The 24314-nt window shown below is 39.8% G+C and overlaps 1 protein-coding gene across 4 annotated transcripts in view; it reads right to left on the bottom strand.

The window, feature by feature from the left end:
• Positions 1-2090: 2090 nt before the first annotated feature.
• CDC25C (cell division cycle 25C) overlaps positions 2091-24314 on the bottom strand; it is a 35575-nt gene continuing 13351 nt past the window's right edge. For 3 of the 4 annotated variants that reach the window (XM_055302359.1, XM_055302361.1, XM_055302360.1), the window contains 8 exons: positions 23015-23170; positions 8346-8498; positions 7101-7202; positions 5963-6025; positions 4166-4264; positions 3475-3608; positions 2990-3101; positions 2091-2788 (listed from right to left, as the gene is read on the bottom strand). In XM_055302359.1, the coding sequence (XP_055158334.1) occupies positions 2639-2788; positions 2990-3101; positions 3475-3608; positions 4166-4264; positions 5963-6025; positions 7101-7202; positions 8346-8498; positions 23015-23170 (969 nt within the window). In that variant the 3' untranslated portion in view covers positions 2091-2638. The remainder of the gene's footprint in view (positions 2789-2989; positions 3102-3474; positions 3609-4165; positions 4265-5962; positions 6026-7100; positions 7203-8345; positions 8499-23014; positions 23171-24314) is intronic. The other variant, XM_055302362.1, reaches the window with a different exon arrangement.

Here is a 24314-nt window from a genome sequence, read left to right as displayed (position 1 = left end):
AGGCTCCATGCACCGGGAGCCTGACGTGGGATTCGATCCCGGGTCTCCAGGATCGCGCCCTGGGCCAAAGGCAGGCGCTAAACAGCTGCACCACCCAGGGATCCCGAATTTCCACTTAATTAAGATTACTGAAATGTGAACCTGTGTAGCAGTCTCTTCCCAGGAGAGGGAGGGGCTTGGTTCTACTTTTCTGAAGAAAATGATCAGGAAATGACCCACTAGGTTAGGCAATGAATCAGGGGACCCCCTCTTCATACTTGGAGGTGGAAGTGCTTCATTTTTCTCAGGGTGCCTGTTTGGCAGTGGTAAGTATGTGGTAGTGGGATGGAGGAGCAGAATATTCTCCAAATCCACCTAATATGGAAACAGCTTTTCTCTCCTTGCCCCTCAGCCCTTCTGAGCTCTGAGCTCAAAGGCTCCAGGAGAAGGCCAGGTAGCTTCGCTCCAGAAGCTGCCTTAAAGAGTACAGCAGTGCCCTCTGCTGGGTGGCGCACGCACGACAGGAGAACCGCACTGGCGAATCTTAAAAACACCAGTCCAGCCACTGCCCTGGTTTCCTCCCACTCACCTAAAAAAGGTCTCCGTAAGGGACACCTAACTGCCTCAGTGGCTGAGTGTCTACCTTTGGCTCAGGTCCTGATCCCGGGGTCCCGGGACCAAGTCCCGCATTGGGCTCCCTGCATGGAGCCTGCTTCTCCCTCTGCTTGTCTCTGCCTCTCTCTCTCTCTCTGTGGCTCTCGTGAATAAATAAATAAAATCTTAAACAAAAACAACAAAAAGTCTCCCTGCTCCAGAACCTGGGAAGAGGTCACTTTTGTCTCATCTCAGCCAAGCTTCAGAGCCTCTCTGTCCTTTTCTAGTTCTGGGCTATCATTGCTACTAGGTTAATGCAGGACAGTGACAATACTTAGTAAATTCCACTGCCACCCTGGGCTATAGGGCTGTATCTCACTACGAAACCTACTTGCCTTCAAGAACTCTAAGAATGGAAAGCCTGCAATAGTGCTGAAGAATGCAGTTTAGGTGGTCTTCCTTAGGGCGACTGGGTGGCTCAATCAGTTAAGCATCTGCTTTGGCTCAGGTCATGATCCCAAGGTTTTGGGATTGAACCCCGAGTCAGGTTCCCTCCTCAGCGAGGATCTTGCTTCTCCCTCTCCCTCTGCCTGCCTCTCTGCCTACTTGTGTTCTCTCTCAAGTAAATAAATAAAATATTTTAAAAAATAAAAGGTCTTCCTTAAGTACCCTTGCTTGCTACTTTTGTATCCTTTTATTTCTATCTTCAGACAGCACAGATTTCTCTTTCCAACTATCCCAAGTCTTAAACTTATCTCTGTGAAATGTGAAATGAAGTCAAGGAAAGAGTTGGGAAATGGAAAAAGTCAAAATTCCATTGAGGCTGGAGATAAGGAATCTTTTCAAGCCCAACTCAGACCTATAACCTGCCTTAGAGATGCCAGTCACCTTGGTTTTCTGAGCCTAGTTATCAGGCTGCTGAGTGTGAGGCACACTTTCACGTAACTCATACCATAGAAAGGAAAGCTGGGATATTGCTAAAGAATGCAATTGAAATGGTTTTCCTTAAGGGGCACCTGGGTGGTTTAATTGGTGGAATGAGTCCTGCCTCCAGCTCTGCACTGGGCAGGGGGATTCTCTCTCTCTTCCTCTGCCCCTCTTGCACCCCTCTCTCCACCCTACCCCCTACCCTCACTTAAAAAAAAAAAAAAGTTTTCCTTAATTCCACAGCAGTGGTTCTCAAGCCTCAGCATACATCAGAATCACCTGAAAAATTTTAAAACCCAGAATTCTGAGCCCTCAGGGGTTTTGATTTAGTAGATCTGCCGTGAGGCCTGAAAATTTAAATTTGAAAAAAGTTTAGGGATCCCTGGGTGGCGCAGAGGTTTGGCGCCTGCCTTTGGCCCAGGGCGCGATCCTGGAGACCCAGAATCGAATCCCACGTCAGGCTCCTGGTGCATGGAGCCTGCTTCTCCCTCTGCCTGTGTCTCTGCCCCCCCCCCCCCTCTGTGTGACTATCATAAAAAAAAGAAAAAGAAAAAAGAAAAAAAAGAAAGAAGTTTAGATGATGCCTAGGGTCCAGGGCCCAAACTTTGAGAACCACTGGTCTAGAGAAAAGCATCTTGTTTCCAGCTATAAATCGAGATGGTTATACCTTTGCTTGAAGGAGTCTAACTTGGTGATCTCTTCCTTGTAAAGATCTTCTAGGAGCGGAGTGGGCTCACACAATCAAATCTCTCCTTTTGCAGTGTTTATTTTCCCATTTAAGAAAAAGGGAGAGAAGGAAACAAAGAAGGCAAGAAAGAAGATGGGCAACTCTCTTATACAGGCAAAAGCCCAGGAAAAGAGCTGGCTGGCCTGCTAGAAGAGAAGTCTAATTAGGAAGAGAATGTAACTACTTCCTGAAGCAACACAAATCTCCATATAACTCAAGGCTACTCTCAGACTCCGTCACCAGCCAGCAGCTCTGCTAAAACCAACCCCCAGGCCTGGAATTTCATTAGCTTGGCAACTTGTTGGTTTGCAGACAATCTTGGGTTTAGCCACATACAACATGGCCTCTTTCTGCTCAGGGTTTCTACAGCGTCTTTTGGTGACTCCTAAGCAGCCAAACACTGACCCATTATCATGGGCTCACATCCTTCACCAGTAAGGCAATCTGCTCCTGCAGCTGCCGCTCCCCTTCCCATGCTTTGCTCTGGCTTCGACATCTCAGCAGCTCAGCTTTATGATCTTGGTGATGCATAGGGCAGTAGCTCCGTGGTTCACACAGCTCCTGAAAGGTAGGGGACAAAGTAAAGGATGCTCTAGTATCCAGAATTCTGCCTACTATGTATAATAGAGATGCTGTTTGGTGGTGGCTAAGAAGGAGCAGTAATTTCTTCTCAGAGGGCTTTGCAAGCCCTGGAAGTTGCATGCTTAAGTTGGCTCCCCTGAGTCTGAGCTCTCCTATTGCCCCATGTGTCCCATCCTTTACCGTATATTCTGGAAAGAAGTCTCTGTAGCCCCCTTTGAGGATATATAGTTCTGGGTAGTACAATGCAGGATACTGGTTCAGAGCCCTGTCCTCTTCTCTCAGAGAGCGGCACCTTTAGAGAAAACCCAGATGTGGGTGGGGTGGAAAGAAGCAAGGTCAGGATTCCATGGGCCATTCGCTGGGGAGGGGAAGGAAGAATAGACTATGGGTAACCCAACAGACCTCCAGATCTCACTGTTTTTGCAAAACAAGATTCAAGTAGTCATTCTTTCTCCTCCTCATTCCCAATCATTTTTCCTTTTTTGCACCAAACTTTTAAGTTGTAGAAACCTTTTCTTCCACCTCCCTAACCTTTAAACTACAATGCAAAGAATGCATTCATTCATTCCAGTCTCTGTCTGAACTGGTCTGGGTAGGTTCCCTGGTTGTAAGTCCCAATTCAAGATCCATTTCTAACCCCTGCCCTACCCCATTTAGACACTTACATTCGGGGACCCCTCTCTGAGGAGAATTCACAGTGGAACACGATGATTATTCTTTTCTGGGTGTCCAGAGGAACAACGGGCCTCTTCAGAAAGAAGGTATACAGTTCTTCCTGACTGTATAAGTTTAAGGCTCCCTGCAGAAGAATTTCAGTATTTTCTTCTTAAGGGCCTGCGGATAGTTTCAACACTTAGAAATAACTAAGATACCATCTTGGGATATTTGGGACAGGAAGTCTAGACTGTAAGCACTTTCAGGGTATAGATCTAATTAAGTCTCTGTGTCCATCCTCAAAGACTAGCATAGAGCTTGGCATGTAGTAGGTATTCAAATGTTTGTAGAACTGACCACCCCCCCACCCCACCCCCTCACCCCCAATGTGTAGGAATCATTGTGAGGAATGTTCATGAGAGTCTACAAAGTGCTTCTCAGTCCTTGGATTAATATTTTATTTCCAAGCAGGAGCCCCTGGCTCCAATAGAATAATGGGAGGTTGGTCTAGGAGGGAAAGGAAAAGTAAATTGCTCAAGGTATACAGAATTAGAACAGGAATAAGGACGTGTAGCTCTGATGTGCTCTAAATGTAGAACCTCTTCCCTGGTTCTGGAGTTCATAGGATCTTTGTCCATAGACCCTTCTCATTAAAGAGCTACCTCCAACTCCTCCCCACCAATGGCCTCAATGTAACCTAACCTGGATGTGTCCTCCCAGGTACTCATATGGATAGCGGCAATCGATGATATAAAACTTCTCAATCAGACTCTGGAACTTCCCTGTCAGTAAGGCAGCCACCTGTATAGAAATGATGATCGAATACTCTGTTCCTCATCACTCTGGGAGACAAGAGTCAATCACACAGTTCCTGATTTGCATTCCCTTTAGTCACCCAGGATTCCACTCTATGCCCAGTCTCCAAAAGCCCCCTATATTTGAAATGGGGCAATAGTTCATCTCTACCCCTCAGTCAGGAGGATAAAATATAAAATGGTCTTTTGGAGCACCAAAATAGCTGGTATGGCCAAGATACCAGAGAAAACCATATTCAAGGCATTGCAATCAGCCTCTCAGGACACCCAAGGACTTCTGCAGTGGTACAGGTAGCAGGTAGCAATTCTGACTTTGCAAGAAGAAATGGGAAATGGGTTCCCCATGCTCCATCGTAAAGGAAGAAAGCAAGTTCTTCAGAAAAGGATATGGAAGAAAAGGGTTGATATCCTTAAGCTACTTGTAGGAGTGTAACTTGGTTCAACCTTCCAGGAGCTAACTTTGTAAATGAAAATGTAATTAACTTTGACTCAGCAATTTCTTTCCCAACATCTTTAGCAAACAGAAATGTATGCAAAGATATGGCACAACAATATTCATCTCAGCCATCATTTTAGGTTATCAAATAGTTAATAGTTAATATCAAATATTAACTATTAAATATTAGCTTAAGTTATCAAATAATTTTAAAAAGTTACAAATAACTTCAATATTCAAAAATAGCAGTTTGGTTAAATTATACATGTCAATAAAATAGAATATTATATAGTCATTAGAATGATAATATAGTTTTGTTTTAACAATGTAGAAAGATGTTTACAGGGATGCCTGGATGGCCTAGCAGTTAAGTTCTGCTTTAGGCTCAGGGCATGATCCTGGAGTTTAGGGATTGAGTCCCACATCGGGCTCCCTGCATGGAGCTTGCTTCTCCCTCTGCCTGTGTCTCTGCCTCTCTCTCTTGGTCTGTCATGAATAAATAAATAAAATCTAAAAAAAAAAAAAAAGGGCAGCCCGGGTGGCTCAGCGGTTTAGCGCTACCTTAGGCCCAGGGTGTGATCCCGGACACCCGGGATCGAGTCCCATGTCAGGCTCCCTGCGTGGAGCCTGCTTCTCCCTCTGCCAGTGTCTCTGCCTGTCTCTCTCTCTCTCTCTGTGTGTGTGTGTGTGTGTCATTAATAAATAAATTAAAAACCTTTAAAAAATCTAAAAAAAAAAGTTTACAATGACTCGCTAATAAGCTGACTTTACATGTTACTATAATATTTTTATCAAATATATTCCAGAATAAAATCTGGAAGGCCATAAGGAAAATATTGCTAGTAGTTATCTCTAGCAATGAGATTATGGGTAGGGCAACCAAATAATTATTGCACAAACTAGGACACTTTTGAGAGTGAGAGAATACTATTAATAATTACCATGCACTAAAAGGTGTCAATGGGACTAAACCAGGATATAAGGTTGCCAAAAGTTGAGTGATTTTGACTTTTTTACTTCTCTCTCTTCTTTCCTTGCTTTCTTTCCTTTGTAACAATTATCATTTGTTGAATTAAAAACAAAGGCAAAAGAATGGGATAAATGGGAGTTCTTCAATACAGCTTCAGATGAATGAGGAACCTAATGTAAGTGAACACAGTGAAATACAATGGAAGTGGGAATTTTAGGGACAGAACAGACCAGATGGTAGCTTATGTAACCAGTTACCATCTCCAGAAATCTGCTTACTGTTTCTGGGTTGATGTACTTCAGATCTTGGTGTCTCCCTGACACGGTTGGCAACACACATACCTAGAAATACCGAAAAACTGAAATAACAGCAAGTTTTCTATGCCCCAGTTTGAGATCAAAGACCCATATATTGTCCTTCATTTGTGGGATTTCACATGAGCCGCCTGGGTGGCTCAGTCAGTTGAGCTTCCGACTCTTGATTTCAGCTCAAGTAATGATCTCAGGGTCGTTACATACAGAGAACTCTGAGAAAGGCTCCACGCTGGGAGTGGAACCTGCTTAAGATTCTTTCTCTTTCCCTCTGCCACTACCCACCCCCAAAGATAAATAAATTAAAATTAAAACAAACAAACAAACAAACAAACAAACAGATTACTTCAAAAGAACCAATGGGGAAAAAAAAATCATTGACATGAAAAGATGTTCCTGATACATTAAATGATGGGGGAAACAGTATAACAAAACAGTATAACAAAATCATTTTTTTGTGAGAAAATAAAAAAATTTATTTGGGTATGTGCAAGTGTGTTTGTGAAAATACATAGGAAAAGTCTGGAGGTATTTTATATATACCAAGATGTTAAAAGCAATAATATTTTTATAAGATTTGAGGGCAGCCCAGGTGGCTCAGCGGTTTAGCGACGCCTTCAACCCATGGCATGATCCTGGAGACCCAGGATCGAGTCCTACGCTGGGCTCACTGCATGGAGCCTGCTTCTCCCTCTCTGCCTGTGTCTCTGTCTCTGTCTCTCTCTGTGTCTCTCATAACTAAATAAATAAAATCTTTAAAGTATATATATTTTTATACGATTTGAGGTATATTTCATTTTCTACTCTTTCTGTAATGACCAGATATTATTTACATAATTTTAAAAGATATTTTTAAAAAGAAAAAAGTAAAAAAAAAGTAAAAAGCCTCATACTTTCCCACTGCTCTGGATTTTCCCAGAATGAATAGAAATACTTTTTCACTGGAGAGGCTTAGGATCTAAATCTTCCACCATAGCATCTTCAGTTTATCAAATAGTACTTGGTGAGGATGCATATTATACCTACCATCCTCTTCAAGCAAAGAAAAAAAGACTAAGATCCAAAATGACTCAATGGAATATAAGATGAATGTAACCAAACTCACCTTGGAGAAATCACCAATCAGAGATCCCTGGTAAGAATCTTCCTCCAGCATCTGAATGATATTAATGTCACAGAGAGAAACTGTCTTCTTTAGACCTAAGCCCTGAGAATGACAAGATTTCCCCCAACCCCATTTCTCATGTTAGAGGTTTAAAAACCAAGAGACAGAAGGAGTGGAGATTTATTAAAAATATGCATACCCTTTGGGAAAAAAAGTATGCACACACATTGATCAAATATTTCCATTTGTTTTCCTAGGGAAATATAAATATGCACAAAGATCTGGCTGTAAAAATGGATATGCCAGCAAGTTTATAATAGAGAAAGATTAATAAATAACAGGTTCTTGGTTAAACAAATCATATTTAATACATTATATGCTATACACATATGCAAAAAAAGTTATGCTGTAGATTGACAAGAAAATAAGTTCATGATATCCTTAAGAAAGTGAGAAAATGAGTGCTTTGTGACCCTACTCTAATAAAAGAAAAAAATCTACATCAAAGAGACTAGAGGAATATATTTACCAAGTGTTGAAAATAATTAACTCTGGCCTATGGGATTGCAAGCATTTCACAAGAGCTTCTTTTGCTTATGTGCATTTTTATACTACCATACGCTGATTTTATTATATAGTATCTAGGGTTTTTTTTAAGGAGGGATAGGGAATAATGGCTAAATTTTTCGGAAGTTACCTCCCACCAAACCAGTGTGTTCCATGATGCTGTTTCTGTCAGAATACAGGTAAAAGAGCATTAAAAAATTTACATTTCTCTGTGTCCTCTCAGATCTCATAAAAGAAGGTTGGGAAGACAGTACGCCAACATCATTTCCAGAAATATAAGAGATATTTAATGTTAAATATTTTATATAGGGGTGCAGATGTAGAAAAGAAAAGACATAAAGAACAAAGAGATATAAATTAATGAGAAAGAAGACAAGACATTGTAAAGCAATCCTCATACCAAAAAAGCACAGAACACAACAAGGTAGAGGATTAAGTTGATTCTCATCTTTTTTTTTTTTTATTTAAAGATTAAAAATTTTTTTTTAATTTACTTATTCATGAGAGACACACAGAGAGAGGCAGAGACACAGGAAAGGGAGAAGCAGGCTCCATGTAGGGAGTCTGATGCAGGACTCGATTCCAGGACCCTGGGACCACACCCTGAGCCAAAGGCAGATGCTCAACTGCTGAGCCACCCAGGTGTCCCAAACAGATTCTCATCTTAAAAGAGCCTACCTTCCCGAGCTCTTTGTGGCTAGAACAAGACTCCTTTTTTTCTTTATGTGATATTGGGCTGTCCTTGAATTTTATGGTCCGCTTCAGTCTTGGCCTGTTCAAATTCTCTGGCAACGAAGGGGAGCGATACAAGGAGCTTCTATTAAGAGATGCCTGTATGGGAATATCAACCCCATATGTTCTTACTCCTCTAAGTGTGTCTTCAGGCCTGCAGCATGAACATTTCCTGCAAACTTGTTAGAAATGAAGAATCCTAGATGTTGAGCCTCACCCCAGACCTACTGAATTAAAATCTGCATTTTAGCAAGCTGCCCTGGCGATTTCTAGCAACACTCAACTTTGACAGGCAAAACCTTAGGTAAGGAACCACTCTTCCCTACCTCATTAATATCTTTCTCCTCAGGGTGTGTGATATTCCATCTCCCCAAGATGTATTAACTCTAGCCAAATCAAATTCACCACCTGACCATCTTATATGTACCAATTCTTATAGGAGAAAGCAAATGCAAGCTCAGTTCCTCTAGTCAAGTGAAAACCAAACAAACCAACCTAATCCCACAGTCTCTCTATGGGATCCTAAGATTCTGACAATCAAGATTTAAGAACCCAACAAAATGGAAGATGACAAACCAAAAGGGTCAGCCTAGGTGAAAAAATACTAGGCAGCAAGAGTATGTGTCAGTTTCTTGGGGTAGTGGTTTCTTTGAGGGAGAGAGGAAAAAATAACTCAGCTCTCTTATAAAGCAGGTTGTTAATAGGAAAGAAAAATAGCAAAATAAGCATCATGCAAGGGAAAAGGGAACATTAGAATCTGGCATCAGGATGGCCATTATAGGATTGATATTATGAAGCCCATCAGGAAAAAAAATGGATTAAATACCATAAAGAACTGGCCTTGGAAGTTACTCAGACTAATGTTCAAGAAGGTGGACCACTATCTCCTTGAAAGCCATGATTTGAGTGTTATAACCAGAGGCAGGGGGATATATTAAATAACCCCTGATAATAACTTTTAAGTAATCAAGATTCTTTTTTAAAAAAAAATTTTTTAAAAATAATCTCTACGTCCAAAGTGGGTCTCAAACTCATGATCCTAAGATCAAGAGTCCCATGTTCTATTGACTGAGACAGTGAGGGATCCCTCAACTAATCCAAAATTCTTATCCCTGTTCCCAGATACCTTCTACCTCTGGCCTACACGAAAACCAAGAGTTCCTACTTTATACACTCATCTCACTAACTAATGTGTATTGATTTAGAAGGGGGCTAGATAATAAGAGAGCCATAACTAGAAAACAAATTGATGGTCAATGGTTTCTGGGAGACTAAAATAACAACATCAATATTTTATTTTATAATAACTTTATCTATTGCAGCATTTGTAACATCCCTGGTCCCATCTAAGGGAAACTCCATGGTTCCTAATACCAGCTGAAGGTACAGTTCACATTTTACATTCCAATATTTTATATCTACCTCTTCCCTTTGATCTCTGCCAGTCAACTCCCTATGTCCCCACAACCCTACTCAGAGCCACTGACCAGCCAGTGCTAGTTTGACACATCCATCTAATGGTCTAGAACATGTAATAATCTGGGCCAATTAGGTTTCCTCTCCTGGGAGTCTAACTTAGAAAATGGCAAAATAACTAGGCAGCAACAGATGCCAAAGCTTAAAAGGAAGATGCCAAAAGATACAGTCAAGGCTGTGAGGCCAATGATGACTACATGGCTGAAACAAAGTTATAGTGGCAGAAGAGATATGGTGAAAGATTGAGGAACAGGTTACCCAGACCTCTTGACAGATTTCCCTTCAGATAATTTCATTTATACCCTGAGAAGGCAGGAGGAAGCCAGATCAAAATTTCCAATAGGATGACCTTAGTGCGATCTTTGTTTCTTTTAACCAAAAGAGCCTCTCTAGAACACACCAAATTCCTAAGCTAAGGGCTCATTGTAATTTATTTTATTATTTTAAAAACGATTTAATTCTTTATTATTTTAGGGGGGGGGAGGAGCAGATGGAGAGAGAGAATCTTAAGCAGACTCCCCACTGAGAGTGGAGCTGAACAAAGGGCTCAATGCCAGGTTGGATCTCATTACCCTGATATCACAACCTGAGCCAAAATCAAGTTGGAAGCTTAACCGACTGAACCACCCAGGTGCCTCTAAGGGCTCATTTTTAAAGAGTCTAATGATTTAGCTAGTAAGGGAAACATATCCATTTTTTAGTATTATATCTAAGAAATCGTTACCTAACCCAAGGTCACAGAAATTTTCTATGTTTTTTTCTTCAGATATTTTATAGTTTTAGATTTCATATTCAGGTCTATTAACCATTTTGCACTAATTTCTATACAAGGTATAAGGTACGAATTGAGGTTTTTTGTTTTTGTTTTTTTATAAAGGTTTCATTTATTTATTCATGAGAGACACAGAGAGAGAGAGAGGCAGAGGGAGAAGTAGGCTCCTTGAGGAGAGCCTGATAGTGGACTTGATCCCAGGACCCCAGGATCATGACCTGAGCCAAAGGCAGATGCTCAACCACTGAGCCACCCAGGTGCCCCAAAGTTTTTGTTTTTCATATAGATTGTCAGTTGCAGCAGCACAATTTGTTGAAATTGTTTCTCAGTTTGTGTTGTATCTTGGGCTAATTATCAATTGTCCATATATGCATGCGTCTATTTCTCAAGTCTCTATTCTCTTGCATCAATGCTTTAGGTTTCTGGTAGCTGTTATTATGATAATTAAACTGATAAACAACTTTTTGGGTTTCATATAGTCTAAAGGCAAGAATCCAGAAATAAATAATAGGAGAAAACTACTTTAACAAATAGAAACAGCCACTACTGTTCTGATAGTGTCTTTTTATTTTTTTTTTTTTTTTTTTTTAATTTTTTTTTTTTTTTGATTTTTATTTACTTATGATAGTCACAGAGAGAGAGAGAGAGAGGCAGAGACACAGGCAGAGGGAGAAGCAGGCTCCATGCACCGGGAGCCCGATGTGGGATTCGATCCCGGGTCTCCAGGATCGCGCCCTGGGCCAAAGGCAGGCGCCAAACCACTGCGCCACCCAGGGATCCCTGATAGTGTCTTTTTAAAACATGTATATAAAAACAAACAGCAACTTACTGCAAAGAGCATAAATGTTTGGTCATGAAGGGATGATGACAGTGATGATACTGTAGCTTTGTCTAGCGAATTTCCCAGTTCTCAGAAGCAGTGATAGACAGGAGGAACCCAGGACCAGCTAGATTAAATTGCATTCATCATCTATGCATTAGAGACTTTTCTTCTTTAAGGAATCAATAAACACTTTGAATATATGGGAGTTTTAAGCATTGAAAAGGCCAAGAAGAAGAAAAGAAACTTGCTAAGCTCGATTCTACCTGCATATTTTATAAAAAGGTCTAAATGAATAATCATTATTTTGTAAAGTGAGGAGGCATCATCATTTCCTCATGGCCTACACAATCTTCAACACACACAGACTTGCTTCTGCTTGCACCATACTACTGCTCTTGTCAAAGTTCTCAACAGTCTTCATGTCACCATATCTGACAGTCACTCTTTAGACATAGACCTCTCTGAACTTCATAGTGGCTTCCACTGAGTTGGCTATTGCCTCCTTCATTGGCTTCAATGGCACCTCCCAGTTTAGTTTAGTGCTAGTACAGGCAATCCCTAAACTAAACGAACCATGATGCTTCTACCTTTCTGTTGCTCCTTCTCAGTCTTCTTTCTTGGGCCTCCTTACCTGCCAAAACTCTAACAGATGTTGGATTCATCATGGTTAGGTTCTGGCCCTTTTTAATCCCTCATTTTTGCCTTACATGATTTTTTCTATCTGTAAATTCAAATTTTCCCTCTATACAGAAGACTCTCAAATAGCTATTTTCAATAAAAAATTTCTGCTCTTATTTCCAGACTTCCATATCCACATACTTGCTTGACAATTTCTGAGTACCTACTAGGTGACATGCAATGAATAGGGAGCGGAAGAAACAAATGTACTATGTGCTTTTATGTAGTGGCATGTTCTATAGGTTAAAAAAATAAAGAAGAATGAAAAGATAGAAAACGTATTTGGGTTGGAAAGCGTGTCAGGAAAGGCCTTCCTGATAAGATAACATATGCGGAGAAATGAGACTAAATTGAGGGGAAAAAAATCCTGTTTTGCCTAAGAGAAGAATGTTCCAGGCTGAAGGAACAACAAATGCAAAGGCCCTGGTGAGAACAGCAAGGCCAGTAATGACTGCATTTGTGGTACCATTTTTAGAAAGCTGAAAAACTAACTGAAGCAATACCATAAGCCAACTAGACCTAACAGACATCAACAGAACACTGTACCCAACAATAGGCTGTACATTTTCTCAAATACACATGAAATATTCTCCAGGACAAACCAACACAAGGTCATAAAATAACCTTCAATAAATTTTAAAAGACTGAAATCATACAAAGTATGCTCTCTGACCACAATGGATTAATCAGAAATTAATAGCAGAAAAAAAGGGGATCCCTGGGTGGCTCAGCAGTTGGGCACCTGCCTTTGGCCCAGGGAGTGATCCTGGAGTCCCGGGATCGAGTCCCACATTGGGCTCCCTGCATGGAGCCTGCTTCTCCCTCTGCCTGTGTCTCTGCCTCCCTCTCTCTGTGAGTCTCTCATGAATAAATAAATAAAATCTTTAAAAAATAAATAACAGAAAAAAGATCTGGAAAATTCAGTTAGGTGGAAATTAAACAATACACTCCTAAATAACCACTGGGCCAACAAAGATCTCAAGGGAAATTAGAAAATACTTTTGGATGAATAAAAATGAAGACATGGCACACCAAAACTTACATAAGGATAAAGCTAAAGTAGTATTTACATGAAAACTTACAGCTGCAAAGGCCCATAATAGAAAAAAGAACAACTTGAAGACAATGACCTAACCTTCTATCAAAAAAGAAACTAAGGGACCCCTGGGTGGCTCAGTGGTTGAGCGTCTGGCTTTGGCTCAGGTCAGGTCATGATCCTGGGGTCCTGGGATCGAGTCCCAAGTCCCCCAAGTCCCGCCTCATGTCCCAAGTTCCAACTCCCTACATAGAGCCTGCTTCTCCCTCTGCCTGTGTCTCTGCCCCTCTCTCTCTGTCTCTCATGAATAAATATTTTTTAAAAAAGAAATTGAATGCAAGGCAAGCAGAATCAAGGAAATAAAGATTAGAGCAAAAACTTAATAAAGAACAGAAAAATAAAAGAGAAAACAATAGAACCAAAAGTTGATTATTTGAAAAAGTCAACAAAATTGATAAACTTTTAGCTACACTGACCAAGAAAATAAAGAAGACTCAAATTACTAAAACTAGGAATGAAAGAGAGGACAGTACTAGCAATTTTTCAGAAAAAAAAAAAAAAGTCTTGAGGGATACTATAAACAACCACATATCAATGAATGAGAAAACTCAGATTAAATGGGCAGATTCCTCAAAAGATAAAAATCACTGAAATGAATCAAGAAGGAACAGAGAGTCCAACTAGATCTACAAAAAGTAGAGGCTGAATTAGTAATTAAAAAATTTCCCACAAAGAAAAGCCCAGGTCCCAATGGCTTTACTGGTGAATCTGGCCTAACATTAAAAGAACAAAACACACACAAAAAAATGCCAATTCTATTCCAGAAATTGAAAAAGAATTCTTTCCAAATGATGACATTACACTGATTCAATAAGAAAGACATTACAAAGAAAACAAAACACTAAAAATCAGTATCTCTCATGAACAGAGATACAAAAATTCTCAGTAAAATTTCAGTAAATCAAATCCAATAATATATAAAAAGGAAACTACATCATGACCAAACAAGGTTATCATGGGAATGCAATGTTGTTTTAACATCATAAGATCAGTGTAATTAACCATATTAATAGATTAAAAAAGAAAACTCACATGATCATCTCAGCAGATGCAGAAAAAGCATTTCAGAAAATCTATTATCTGTTCCTGCTAAAATCTCTCAGCAAACTTAGAAGGGAACTTCTTCAGCCTCACAAAGGGTATCTCAAGGAACCTGTCACTACAGGTGCCTAGGTAGCTCAGTTGGTTAGGCAGCTGATTCTTGATCTCAGCTCCAATCTTTCTTTCTTTTCTTTCCTTTCTTTCTTTTCTTTCTTTCTTTCTTTTCTTTCTTTCTTTCTTTCTTCTTTCTTTCTCTTTCTTTCTTTCTTTTTTTAATATTTTACTTATTTACTCACAAGAGACACACAGAGAGAGGCAGAGATACAGGCAGAGGGAGAAGCAGGTTCCCTGTGGGGAGATCAATGTGGGACTCGATCCCAGGACCCTGGAGTCACGACCTAAGCCAAAGGCAGACACTCAACCACTAAGTCACCCAGGTGCCCTCAGCTCAGGTCTTGATCTAAGGGTTATGAGTTTGAGCCCTGCGTTGGGCTCCATGCTAGGCATGGGGCTTACTTTGACAAAAAAAAAAAAATAAAAACAAGGGGTGCTGGGTGGCTCAGTCAGTTGAGAGTCTGACTCTCGGTTTCAGCTTAAGTCATGGTCTGAGGGTTGTGAAACTGGCCCCGTGTCAGGCTCCCGGCTTAGCCAGGAGTCTGCTTGATTCTTTCCCACCCCCTTCTCCTCTACTCCTCCCCTTGACTCATACTCTTTTGCTTTTTCTCTCTTTCAAATAAATAAAATCTATTAAAAAAAAAAAAAAGGAAAGAAAGAAACCCATAACTAACATCATATTCAGTGGAGAAAAACTAGATGCTTTTCCCCTAATATCAGTTACAAGGTAAAGTGTTCTCCATAATTTTTAAGATCGCAAAGGAGTTCTCATACCAAAAAAAATTTGAAAAGTATTAATCTAGGAAAAAAGGAGAAAACTGATAATACAAGAGGGAGAAAAAGAGCAGATTACTACAGGAGCAGGCAAGAGGAGATGCTTCCAAAAAAAAAAAAAAAAAGAGGAGATGCTTCCATGTGACTCAGGGTTTTTGCAAAATCTTTATAATGGCCTACAGTTTCTCCACTGAATATGATGTTAGTTATGGGTTTCTTTCTTTCCTTTTTTTTTTTTTTTAAGATTTTATTTATTTGAGACCTGTCCTGCTACCTGCTCTCTGCCTTCATCTACCACTCTGTACCTGCTCACTTTACTCCAGCCACACTGACCTTCTTGCTGTTCCATGAATATGCCAAACACAGCCCCACTTCTGAAGCATTGCATTTGATCTTCTTTCTGCCTAGAAAAACATCCCTTCTGATAACTGTTTGGCTCCCTCACTGCTTCAGAAGTCTGCTCGAATGTCACTCTCAGAGAGGTCTTCTGTAATCTACACAACTTATAAAAAAATATCAACTCCCACTATACTCCATCCCAGGCCAGGTGCTCCCTTATTCTCTTTACCCTGCTTTTTTACTGAAGTATTTTACCGTCTGTCATATTATAAATGTATTTGTTTCTTTTTTTTTTTTTAAGATTTTACTTATTTATTCATGAGAGACACACAGTGAGAGAGAGAAGAGAGAGGCAGAGACACAGGCAGAGAGAGAAGTAGGATCCATGCAGGGAGCCCGATGTGGGACTTGATCCCCAGATTCCAGGATCACTCCCTGAGCTGAAGGCAGGTGCTTAACCATTGAGCCACCCAGGCATCCCTGTATTTGTTTCTTTGTCTGTTTCCTCCTGACCAGAATATAAGCTGTACAAAAGCCTAGACTTTATCATTACTGTATCTGCATCATTACTGAATGAATGATGGATGGATGGATGGATGGATGGATGGATGAATAGGAGGAAGTGCAGAAGGGGAGGGAGTTCAGATAGGAGAAGGGACACTTTGTTCAGAATAAGAGGGAAGGCAGTTATATGAGTATGAAAGCAGATAGGATGCTATATTTGGTGAGAGAAAAAGGTGGTTTTCTTCTGACTGCTTTTGTCTTCCCTTAGAAATAAAAACACTTCAAATTTCTAAAGTCATCCTTGATCCTATCCTTCCTTCACTGCCTATATCCAACCCATCAAGTCTTGTCTGTTCTGTATCCAAAATACCTTCTAAATTCATCCATTTCTGTCTCTGTAGCCACCACCTTAGTCCAGGCTACAACCAACCCTCCCTGAGACTACCGCAATAGCTTCCCATCCTATTCTCACCTGATTCCAACATCCCTCCTCCTTCGAACCCTTAATCCTCTCTAATCCCTTTTTCATCTAGCAATGAGAGGACTTCATAAAACAAACCAGGTCCCATCATTCTGCTGAATACCCGCTAATGGCTTCCTAATGCACTTAGAATAAACTCCATACACTCACCATTGCCCTAAGGCCCTGCACGGTCTATCCCCTGCTTAACTCTATCGTCCCACCTCAGGCAACTCTCTCCCTCCCTCACACTGGCTTCCTTGTACACACCAAGATCTACTCAACCTTGGGACCTTTGCACCTACAATATTCCCTCCTCATGGATTGCTCTTGCCTCGAGTCATGCCATATATGTTTCATGCACAGCTAGCGTGACCAACCCATCTAAATCTGTCTGGGATTTTCCAGTTTCAGCACTGAAAGGCCCAGTACTGAAAGGCTTCATGGGAGCCTCCTCAACGGCACACAAATGGGGACAGTTTATCAACCTGTTCTCAGCTAAATATCTCTTGCTCAAAGAGGCCTTTCCTATTTATTCCCACTTAAAGGTCCCCTTCTATTAGTGTTTATCTCAGTCCCCATTTTGTTTCCTTCATTATACTTGGACAATTTGCAATAATTAAATTATCTTGTCTCTTATGGCAGCCATTTGCAATTTGGCTAAAATTGGAGATTTAGTAAAATCTTAAATTAGATGGAAGGCAGCCCTGACTCCTGATAAGGAGGTCAAAGGGGGACAGATATTCCCTTTTCCATTCTCTTATAATCAACCAGATATTCCCGACTGAATTTTGAAACTTGAGGAATAATACAAAAGTATAGGGTTGGCTGAGTCTTTTTTATGGTTGTAGCATCACAGTGGAGAATATAGAGGGTGGCAGCAAATGGTCCAGAGCAATAGAGTCCAGCAACAGGTTGGATTATCTTCTGGGGCAGGGGGCTAGCAATGGTGACACTAACTATTCAGCCAGCAGGTGGTGATCCCAAGCATGAGGACCCACAGCAGCATTTGGCCAGGTCTTATCTTGTTTTCCAACCTTCCTGGTAATTCTGAATTCCTCAATACCCTCCAGAAAATCCCTTTTCTGCCTAAGGTAACTAGAAATCAGTTTGTTTTATTTGCAACCAAGAACTCTAACTGGAACACTTATCAACTTGACAAATGTGAGTTTGTTGTTTTTGTTGATGTCTCCTTGACAAGCATATGAACTCCAAGAGTACATAAACCTAGTCTGTATTGCTCATCATTGTACTACCCGTGCCTAACACAGGGCCTGACAACCTGCACTTAATAAATATTTTTTAAATGAATGCATCAGAAATCACTAACGTTATACAAATCTCCTTGCTTTGTCAGGTATTTATTTCAACTTAGCATCAAAGTGATAAACTCAATAATGAAAATCCCTACTCCTTTTCTGTTCTAAAACTTACTGCTATGCATATTCATATACAGTGTGCCCTCACCTGAAAATGATGTTGTAAGAGTCACAATGCATTAAAATGAGCACATTAAGGGGACTTCAGTTTTTAAACACCAAAAAAAACCAACCAAAAAAAAAAAAAAAAAAACCCTCAAAAAAAATACCTGAAAGCCAGATGCTTTTCTTCCACATAAACAAAATTTCCAGAGTACTACCTGGAGTTAGTCTATTTTAAACCTACTCTTCTATACTGTCTATGTTAAACAGACAACTCAGAATGACATTTCTAAGATGATAAAAGACCTTTAGGAAGGAAAGAACCAACCATATCCCTGTACTGATTGTTTCTTAAAAACAGACTAACCAAAAAAAAAAAAAAAAAAAAACAAAAACAGACTAACCACATAAGACAAATTTTCAACAATAGAATTGAAAACAAAAGATTTTCTTTTCAATCAACATTAAATTTATTTATTTTTTCAACATTAAATTTAATTACTAGTTAATCCTAGTTGAGATTTGACTATTTCAGCTACATTTTACAAATATGAAGACTAACATATATTCGTAAGAGTCCCACTAAATGTTCGCTTTCCATTGCTCTTTTTTTCCCCAGAAGGCCTAGCAACTTTTCTCATGCTAACTATCCTTAAACTTGCTGTTTTTCCGCATATTATCCTCCATTATCAGCGAGTCCTCAAAAATGTTTGTTTTAGGAAGGTCGCTGTCAATTCTCCCAATACTCATCTTGTCTTTTTCAGATTATACCTTGGTTCTGTTGTCTTCTCACAAATCAATAACATTAAACCAAAACGGGATTTATTTATTTTTTTAATTTTTTTTAAATTTATTTATGATAGGCACAGAGAGAGAGAGAGAGGCAGAGACACAGGCAGAGGGAAAAGCAGGCTCCATGCACCGGGAGCCCGACGTGGGATTCGATCCCGGGTCTCCAGGATCGTGCCCTGGGCCAAAGGCAGGCGCCAAACCGCTGGGCCACCCAGGGATCCCCAAAACAGGATTTAATACTGCATTATACACCTAGGATTTCAAACTTCAGGGCACGTCAAAAATCACTTGGAGGGGTTGTTAAAACAGACTGCTGGGCCCCACCCTCACAGTTTCTGATTTAGGAAGTCTGGGATGGGGCCCAGAAATTTGCATTGCTGAGAAATTCCTATCTGATACAGATGGTGCTGCTCCAGGGACCATACTTTATAGAGGGCTCTAGATCTGACTACCCACTATACTAACACTAACCACACATGGCTATCTGCATTAATTAAAACAAAAAATTTAAAACTTCAGTGTCTAGTGGCATCAGCCACATTTTAAGTGCTCAAAAGCCATAGAGTGGCTACTATGTTGGATAAATATAAAGGATTTCCATTATCTCAGAAAGTTTTACAGCATAGCAGTGTTCTAGATAATTGATTCACCATCCTTCCTAACACTTGAGTCAATTTAAACTCAGGTATTTAACCTTACTATCTTTACGCAAAAAGCAAATGTTGGGGGCAGCCCGGTGGCTCAGCGGTTTAATGCCACCTTCAGCCCAGGGTGTGATACTGGAGACCTGGAATCGAGTCCCACGTCGGGCTCCTTGCATGGAGCCTGCTTCTCCCTCTGCCTGTGTCTCTGTCTCTCTCTCTCTCTGTGTCTCTCATGAATAAATAAATATTAAAAAAAAAAAAAAAAAGCAAATGTTGGGATGCCTGGATGGCATAGTTGTTTAAGCATCCAACTCTTGATTTCAGCTTAGGTCATGATCTTGGGGTCCTGGGATGGAGCCCTATGTCAGGCTCCAAGTTTGGTGCAGAGTCTGCTTGGGATTCTCTCTCCCTCTCCTACTGCCCCTCCCCCTGCTTGCTCTCTCTCTCTCTCAAATAAATAAATAAAATCTAAAAAAAAAAAGGGGGGGGGGCAACCCAGGTGGCTCAGTGGTTTAGTGCCGCCTTCAACCCAGGGCCTGATCCTGGAGACCCAGGATCCAGCCCCACATCGGGGTCCCTGCATGGAGCCTGCTTCTCCCTCTGCCTGTGTCTCTGCCTCTCTCTCTTTCTCTCTCTGTGTCTCTCATGAATAAATAAATAAAACCTTAAAAAAAAATGTCATTATAACATGTTCCTGGGACAATTTTTACCTCCCAGGTATATTCAGCAAAAGACATTACAATACTGCTAAAAATACCAGCTCAGAAGGAAGTCAAGCAAATCTCAGTTTAAATCCTGACTCTGCCAATGGCTAACTTTGTGACCTTGGGTAACAGCCTTTATCCTATGGTCTGATGTTCCTCCTCAAAGGGATCATACTAAAGAAAAAACAAGAGAGAGAAGAAAGAAAATAAAAGAGCATTATGCTTCTATTTCAGGGCTGACACGAAAATGAAATGTGATAATGGATGTAAACAGCTTAGCACACAATGCCCAGTACAAGTAGTCAATAAACTGGACCTACTATTATTACTTGCCTCTCATTTTTTTCTTTCCCACTCTAGTCTCTCAAGATACTCCACATTCATACAGTGTTCTAAAAACTGAAAACCCTTCAGAGAGGGACTCTATAACTTCTTCAATAATCGCACCAAGCTTCTCCTGCACTCCATATCAGTTTCTCAACAAACAGGGACAAAAAAAAAAAAAAAAAAAGAAAAACAAAATTTTGCAACCCTCCTCTATTACTCTACCATCAAGAATTCAAACTTGGCATGTCCTTAATTAACTAAAATCTCCCCTAGTTCTCAAAAGTTCCCAAACCAGATGCTTCTTCCTCCTCAGCAACTTTCAACCATATTACTGTTCTTATTTTACTGAGTCTACCCAGTGAGACATTTGGCTCCTTATCCAGGCTTTGATTCATCATCATCTACTTCTCTGTTACTTTCACCATCACCTATGCTAAGTCAACCCCTTTTTCATCTGCCATTAGCAACCTCCTACCATAACTTAATCATCCCGGGAGTTCCAGTCTCCAATCTTGCTTCTAGGCAATAGCACACTATGCCATGCAGTCTATTACATAAAACCTTACAAATATCATTTCATTAGCCTTTTAATAATTCCCTTCTGTGGTTTCCAGAAGTTGATTATAACTTTCTCCAAACTCTTCAAGACCATCACCTAACACTTTTGCCTGAATCATCAGATTACTGCGACTTTCACTTTGCTAAGGACATCAAGGCCATTGAGCATTCCTTCTCTTTTTTTTTCAATTTTTTAAAAAGATTTTATTTATTTATTCATGAGAGACACAGAAAGAGAGAGAAAGAGAGAGAGAGAGAGAGAGAGGCAGAGACACAGGAAGAGGGAGAAGCAGGCTCTATGCAGGGAGCCCGATGTAGGACTCGATCCTGGGTCTCCAGGATCAGGCCCTGGGCTGAAGGCGGCGCTAAACCACTGAGCCACCCGGGCTGCCTGAGCATCCCTTCTCTACCAGTCTTTATAACTCCACACATTTCGGTCCTTATCCTACAATAATTAAGCACTTATACCACATAATAATCCAGCATTAGTGATTGGCAAGTATTGTTCTAAATGCTTTATGTACAATTAACTCATTTCATCATCACAACAACCCTATGAAATAGTTATCAAAATCTTTTCTTTTATGTAGATTAAGAAGCATAGGGAAATCATATGACTTTACCCATACTGTTAGAGAGCCAAGTTATGGAACCCAGGGAGCCTGGACCCAGGGTCTGTTACTTTCTAGACCAATATGTTCCATTGACTCCCATGCTCTTGACATTTCCCTATAATCCCACATAATCTCAAAGTCACCTTTCAACAGGGGCTATCAATGGTGATCACACAGGGTTAGCTTTAGCTATTATGTTTTAGTTTTTTTCAAGGAGAATATATTTCCTACTAACGCCTCTAACTCAAATGTCCAAAACAGAATGCATCTGATTCCCTTTGATACCATCCTTCTTTTTCAAATTCATTGCAATGTCAGGACTGCTCTAGTTACTCAAGTTAAAGTTAAAAGCAGCACCCTACTAAACATCTAGGTCCTTTTTCAGGCCACTATGACATTCTATTATTGTGGGTATTGTTTTGCTTCTGTTGTCTATCTTCTAAACTAGAAAAAATATAAATATTAGCTCTGTGAAAGTTAGGAATCTTGACCATCTTTTTTTTCTTTTTTTTTTAAATCACTTTTTTTTTTTTAAGGTTTTATTTATTTATTCATGAGAGACACACAGAGAGAGGCAGAGACACAGGCAGAGGGAGAAGCAGGCTCCATGCAGGAAGTCCAATGCGGGACTCGATCCTGAGACCTGGGCCGAAGGCAGGCGCTAAACCACTGAGCCACCCAGGGATCCCAAATCTTGACCATCTTAATCATGACTCTGTCTTCAGTTCTAATATAGCACCTGGCACATATCAGTCTCATAATAATAAATATTTATTGAGGGTTTTATAGCTTACATTTGTTTTTATTAATAATAAAATATATGAAATATTATAAACTGCATTTAACACCTAATCATATTCACAGAAATCCTACTGAGGAAGTATATCTCATTATTATGCTCTCTATTTTACAAGTGAGAAACTGAGCCTTAGACTGGTTAAGTATCTTTCTCATGTTCATAACACTAAATAAGAGAATGATCTGGACTACAATCCGAGGACTTAACTATAGCACATTTGCCTGTCTAATCAATAAACTTAAAAAACACACTCCTATACATATTTATTTTGAAGGAATGAAGTTGATTTGGAAACGCTAAATGTTTCAGAATCTCTTTGACATATCAGGACATGGTCAATAAGCCACAGGCTTCAGGTGTGCCTCCCAGGAACACAGGGAGGATATGTTGTAAAACACCTGAAAAATCATGCTAGGTATGTTCCAATAGTAATGACTATTATTCTGGAAGCATCACTTACGCCAAATTACATTGATGGTGATGTACTCAAACTACTAACTGGAAACTTCTCAGCAGTAATATGGTTAACACATAAATCCTACCATTCAGGTAGCTCTTAGAGTACAGAGACCATGTCCTCTTGATCTCTGCAGACCTACCACTTAGTACAGTGGCTAAAACCCAATAGACACACAAGATTGAAGGAATATGGAAATGCAGATATCAGACAGTACTTTACCTTGCCCTCTTCTTGATCTTCCAGAGAAAACGTCATCAATTCATCAAAAATCTCCACTGCCTGATCTTCTAGTTCTGGATTTTTATCCAATTTTGGAAGTGTAGTAATGGGACTGCCAGGATATTTTATTTCACTTTCCAAAACGTTTCCATGGTCCTGTCAATCATATGGACAATATTAAAAGTTATTCAGGATCTTTACCTTATATAATCCACAAAAACTAACTCAAAATGAATCAAAGACCTAAATATAAGAGCTAAAACTATAAAATTCTTAGAATGGTGGGCAAAGTTCGTAACATTGGATTTGGCAGTGATTTCATGAATATGACACAAAAGCATCAGCAACAGAAGAAAAAAATGGACAAATTAGACATTGAAATTTAAAACTTCTGTGCAGGGATGCCTGGGTGGCTCAGCGGTTGGGCGTTTGCCTTTGGCTCAGGGCATGATCTGGGAGTCCCGGGATCAACTCCCACAGCAGGCTTCCTGCATAGAGCCTGCTTCTCCCTCTGCATGTCTCTCTCTCTCTCTCTCTCTCTCTCTCTCTCTCTCGAATAAAAAAACAGAAAACAAAACAAAACAAAAACTTCTGTGCATCAGAAAATACCAAGAAAGTAAAAAGGCAATGCCCAAATGGGAGAAAATATTGGCAAATTATATGTCTGATAAGAGATGATTAATATCTAGAATATATATATTTATTTTTTTTCTAGAATATATTTAAAAACTCATACAGCATAATATATATAAAAAAAGATTTTAAAATGGTGCAGCTGCTATGGATAACAGTAGAGTGTTTTCCCCTCAAATTAAATACAGAATTGTCATATGATCCACTAATTCCATTTCTGGGTATATACTCCAAAGAATTGAAAGCAAGGATTTGAACAGATATTTGTATACCAATATTCATTATTCATAATGAAAAAGGTTGAAACAACCCAAATGTCCACTAACAAATTAATGGATAAAAAGAATGTAGTATAGACAGACCATGGGCTATTATTCAGCCATAAAAAGGAATGAAATTCTGAAACATGCTACAACAAAAATGAATCTTAAAGACATTATACTAAGTAACATAATTCAGAGACAAAAGGACATATAATTTATGACTCCACATCATGAAGTATCTAGACTAGTAAAATTCATAGACAGAAAACAGACTAGAGGTCACCAGGGGTGAAAGGCAGGGAGAAATGGGGGAGCTATTTTTTAATGAGTAGAGACTTTCTATTCTAAATGATGAAAAAAAACCTGGAAATGAACAGTGGTGATGGGTGCACAACATTATGAAT

Source organism: Nyctereutes procyonoides, unplaced genomic scaffold, assembly GCF_905146905.1.
Source record: "Nyctereutes procyonoides isolate TBG_1078 unplaced genomic scaffold, NYPRO_anot_genome, whole genome shotgun sequence".
NCBI lineage: Eukaryota > Metazoa > Chordata > Mammalia > Carnivora > Canidae > Nyctereutes > Nyctereutes procyonoides.
The sequence above is the reverse complement of the archived record's forward strand: the minus strand, read 5'-3'. Positions and strand labels throughout refer to the sequence as shown.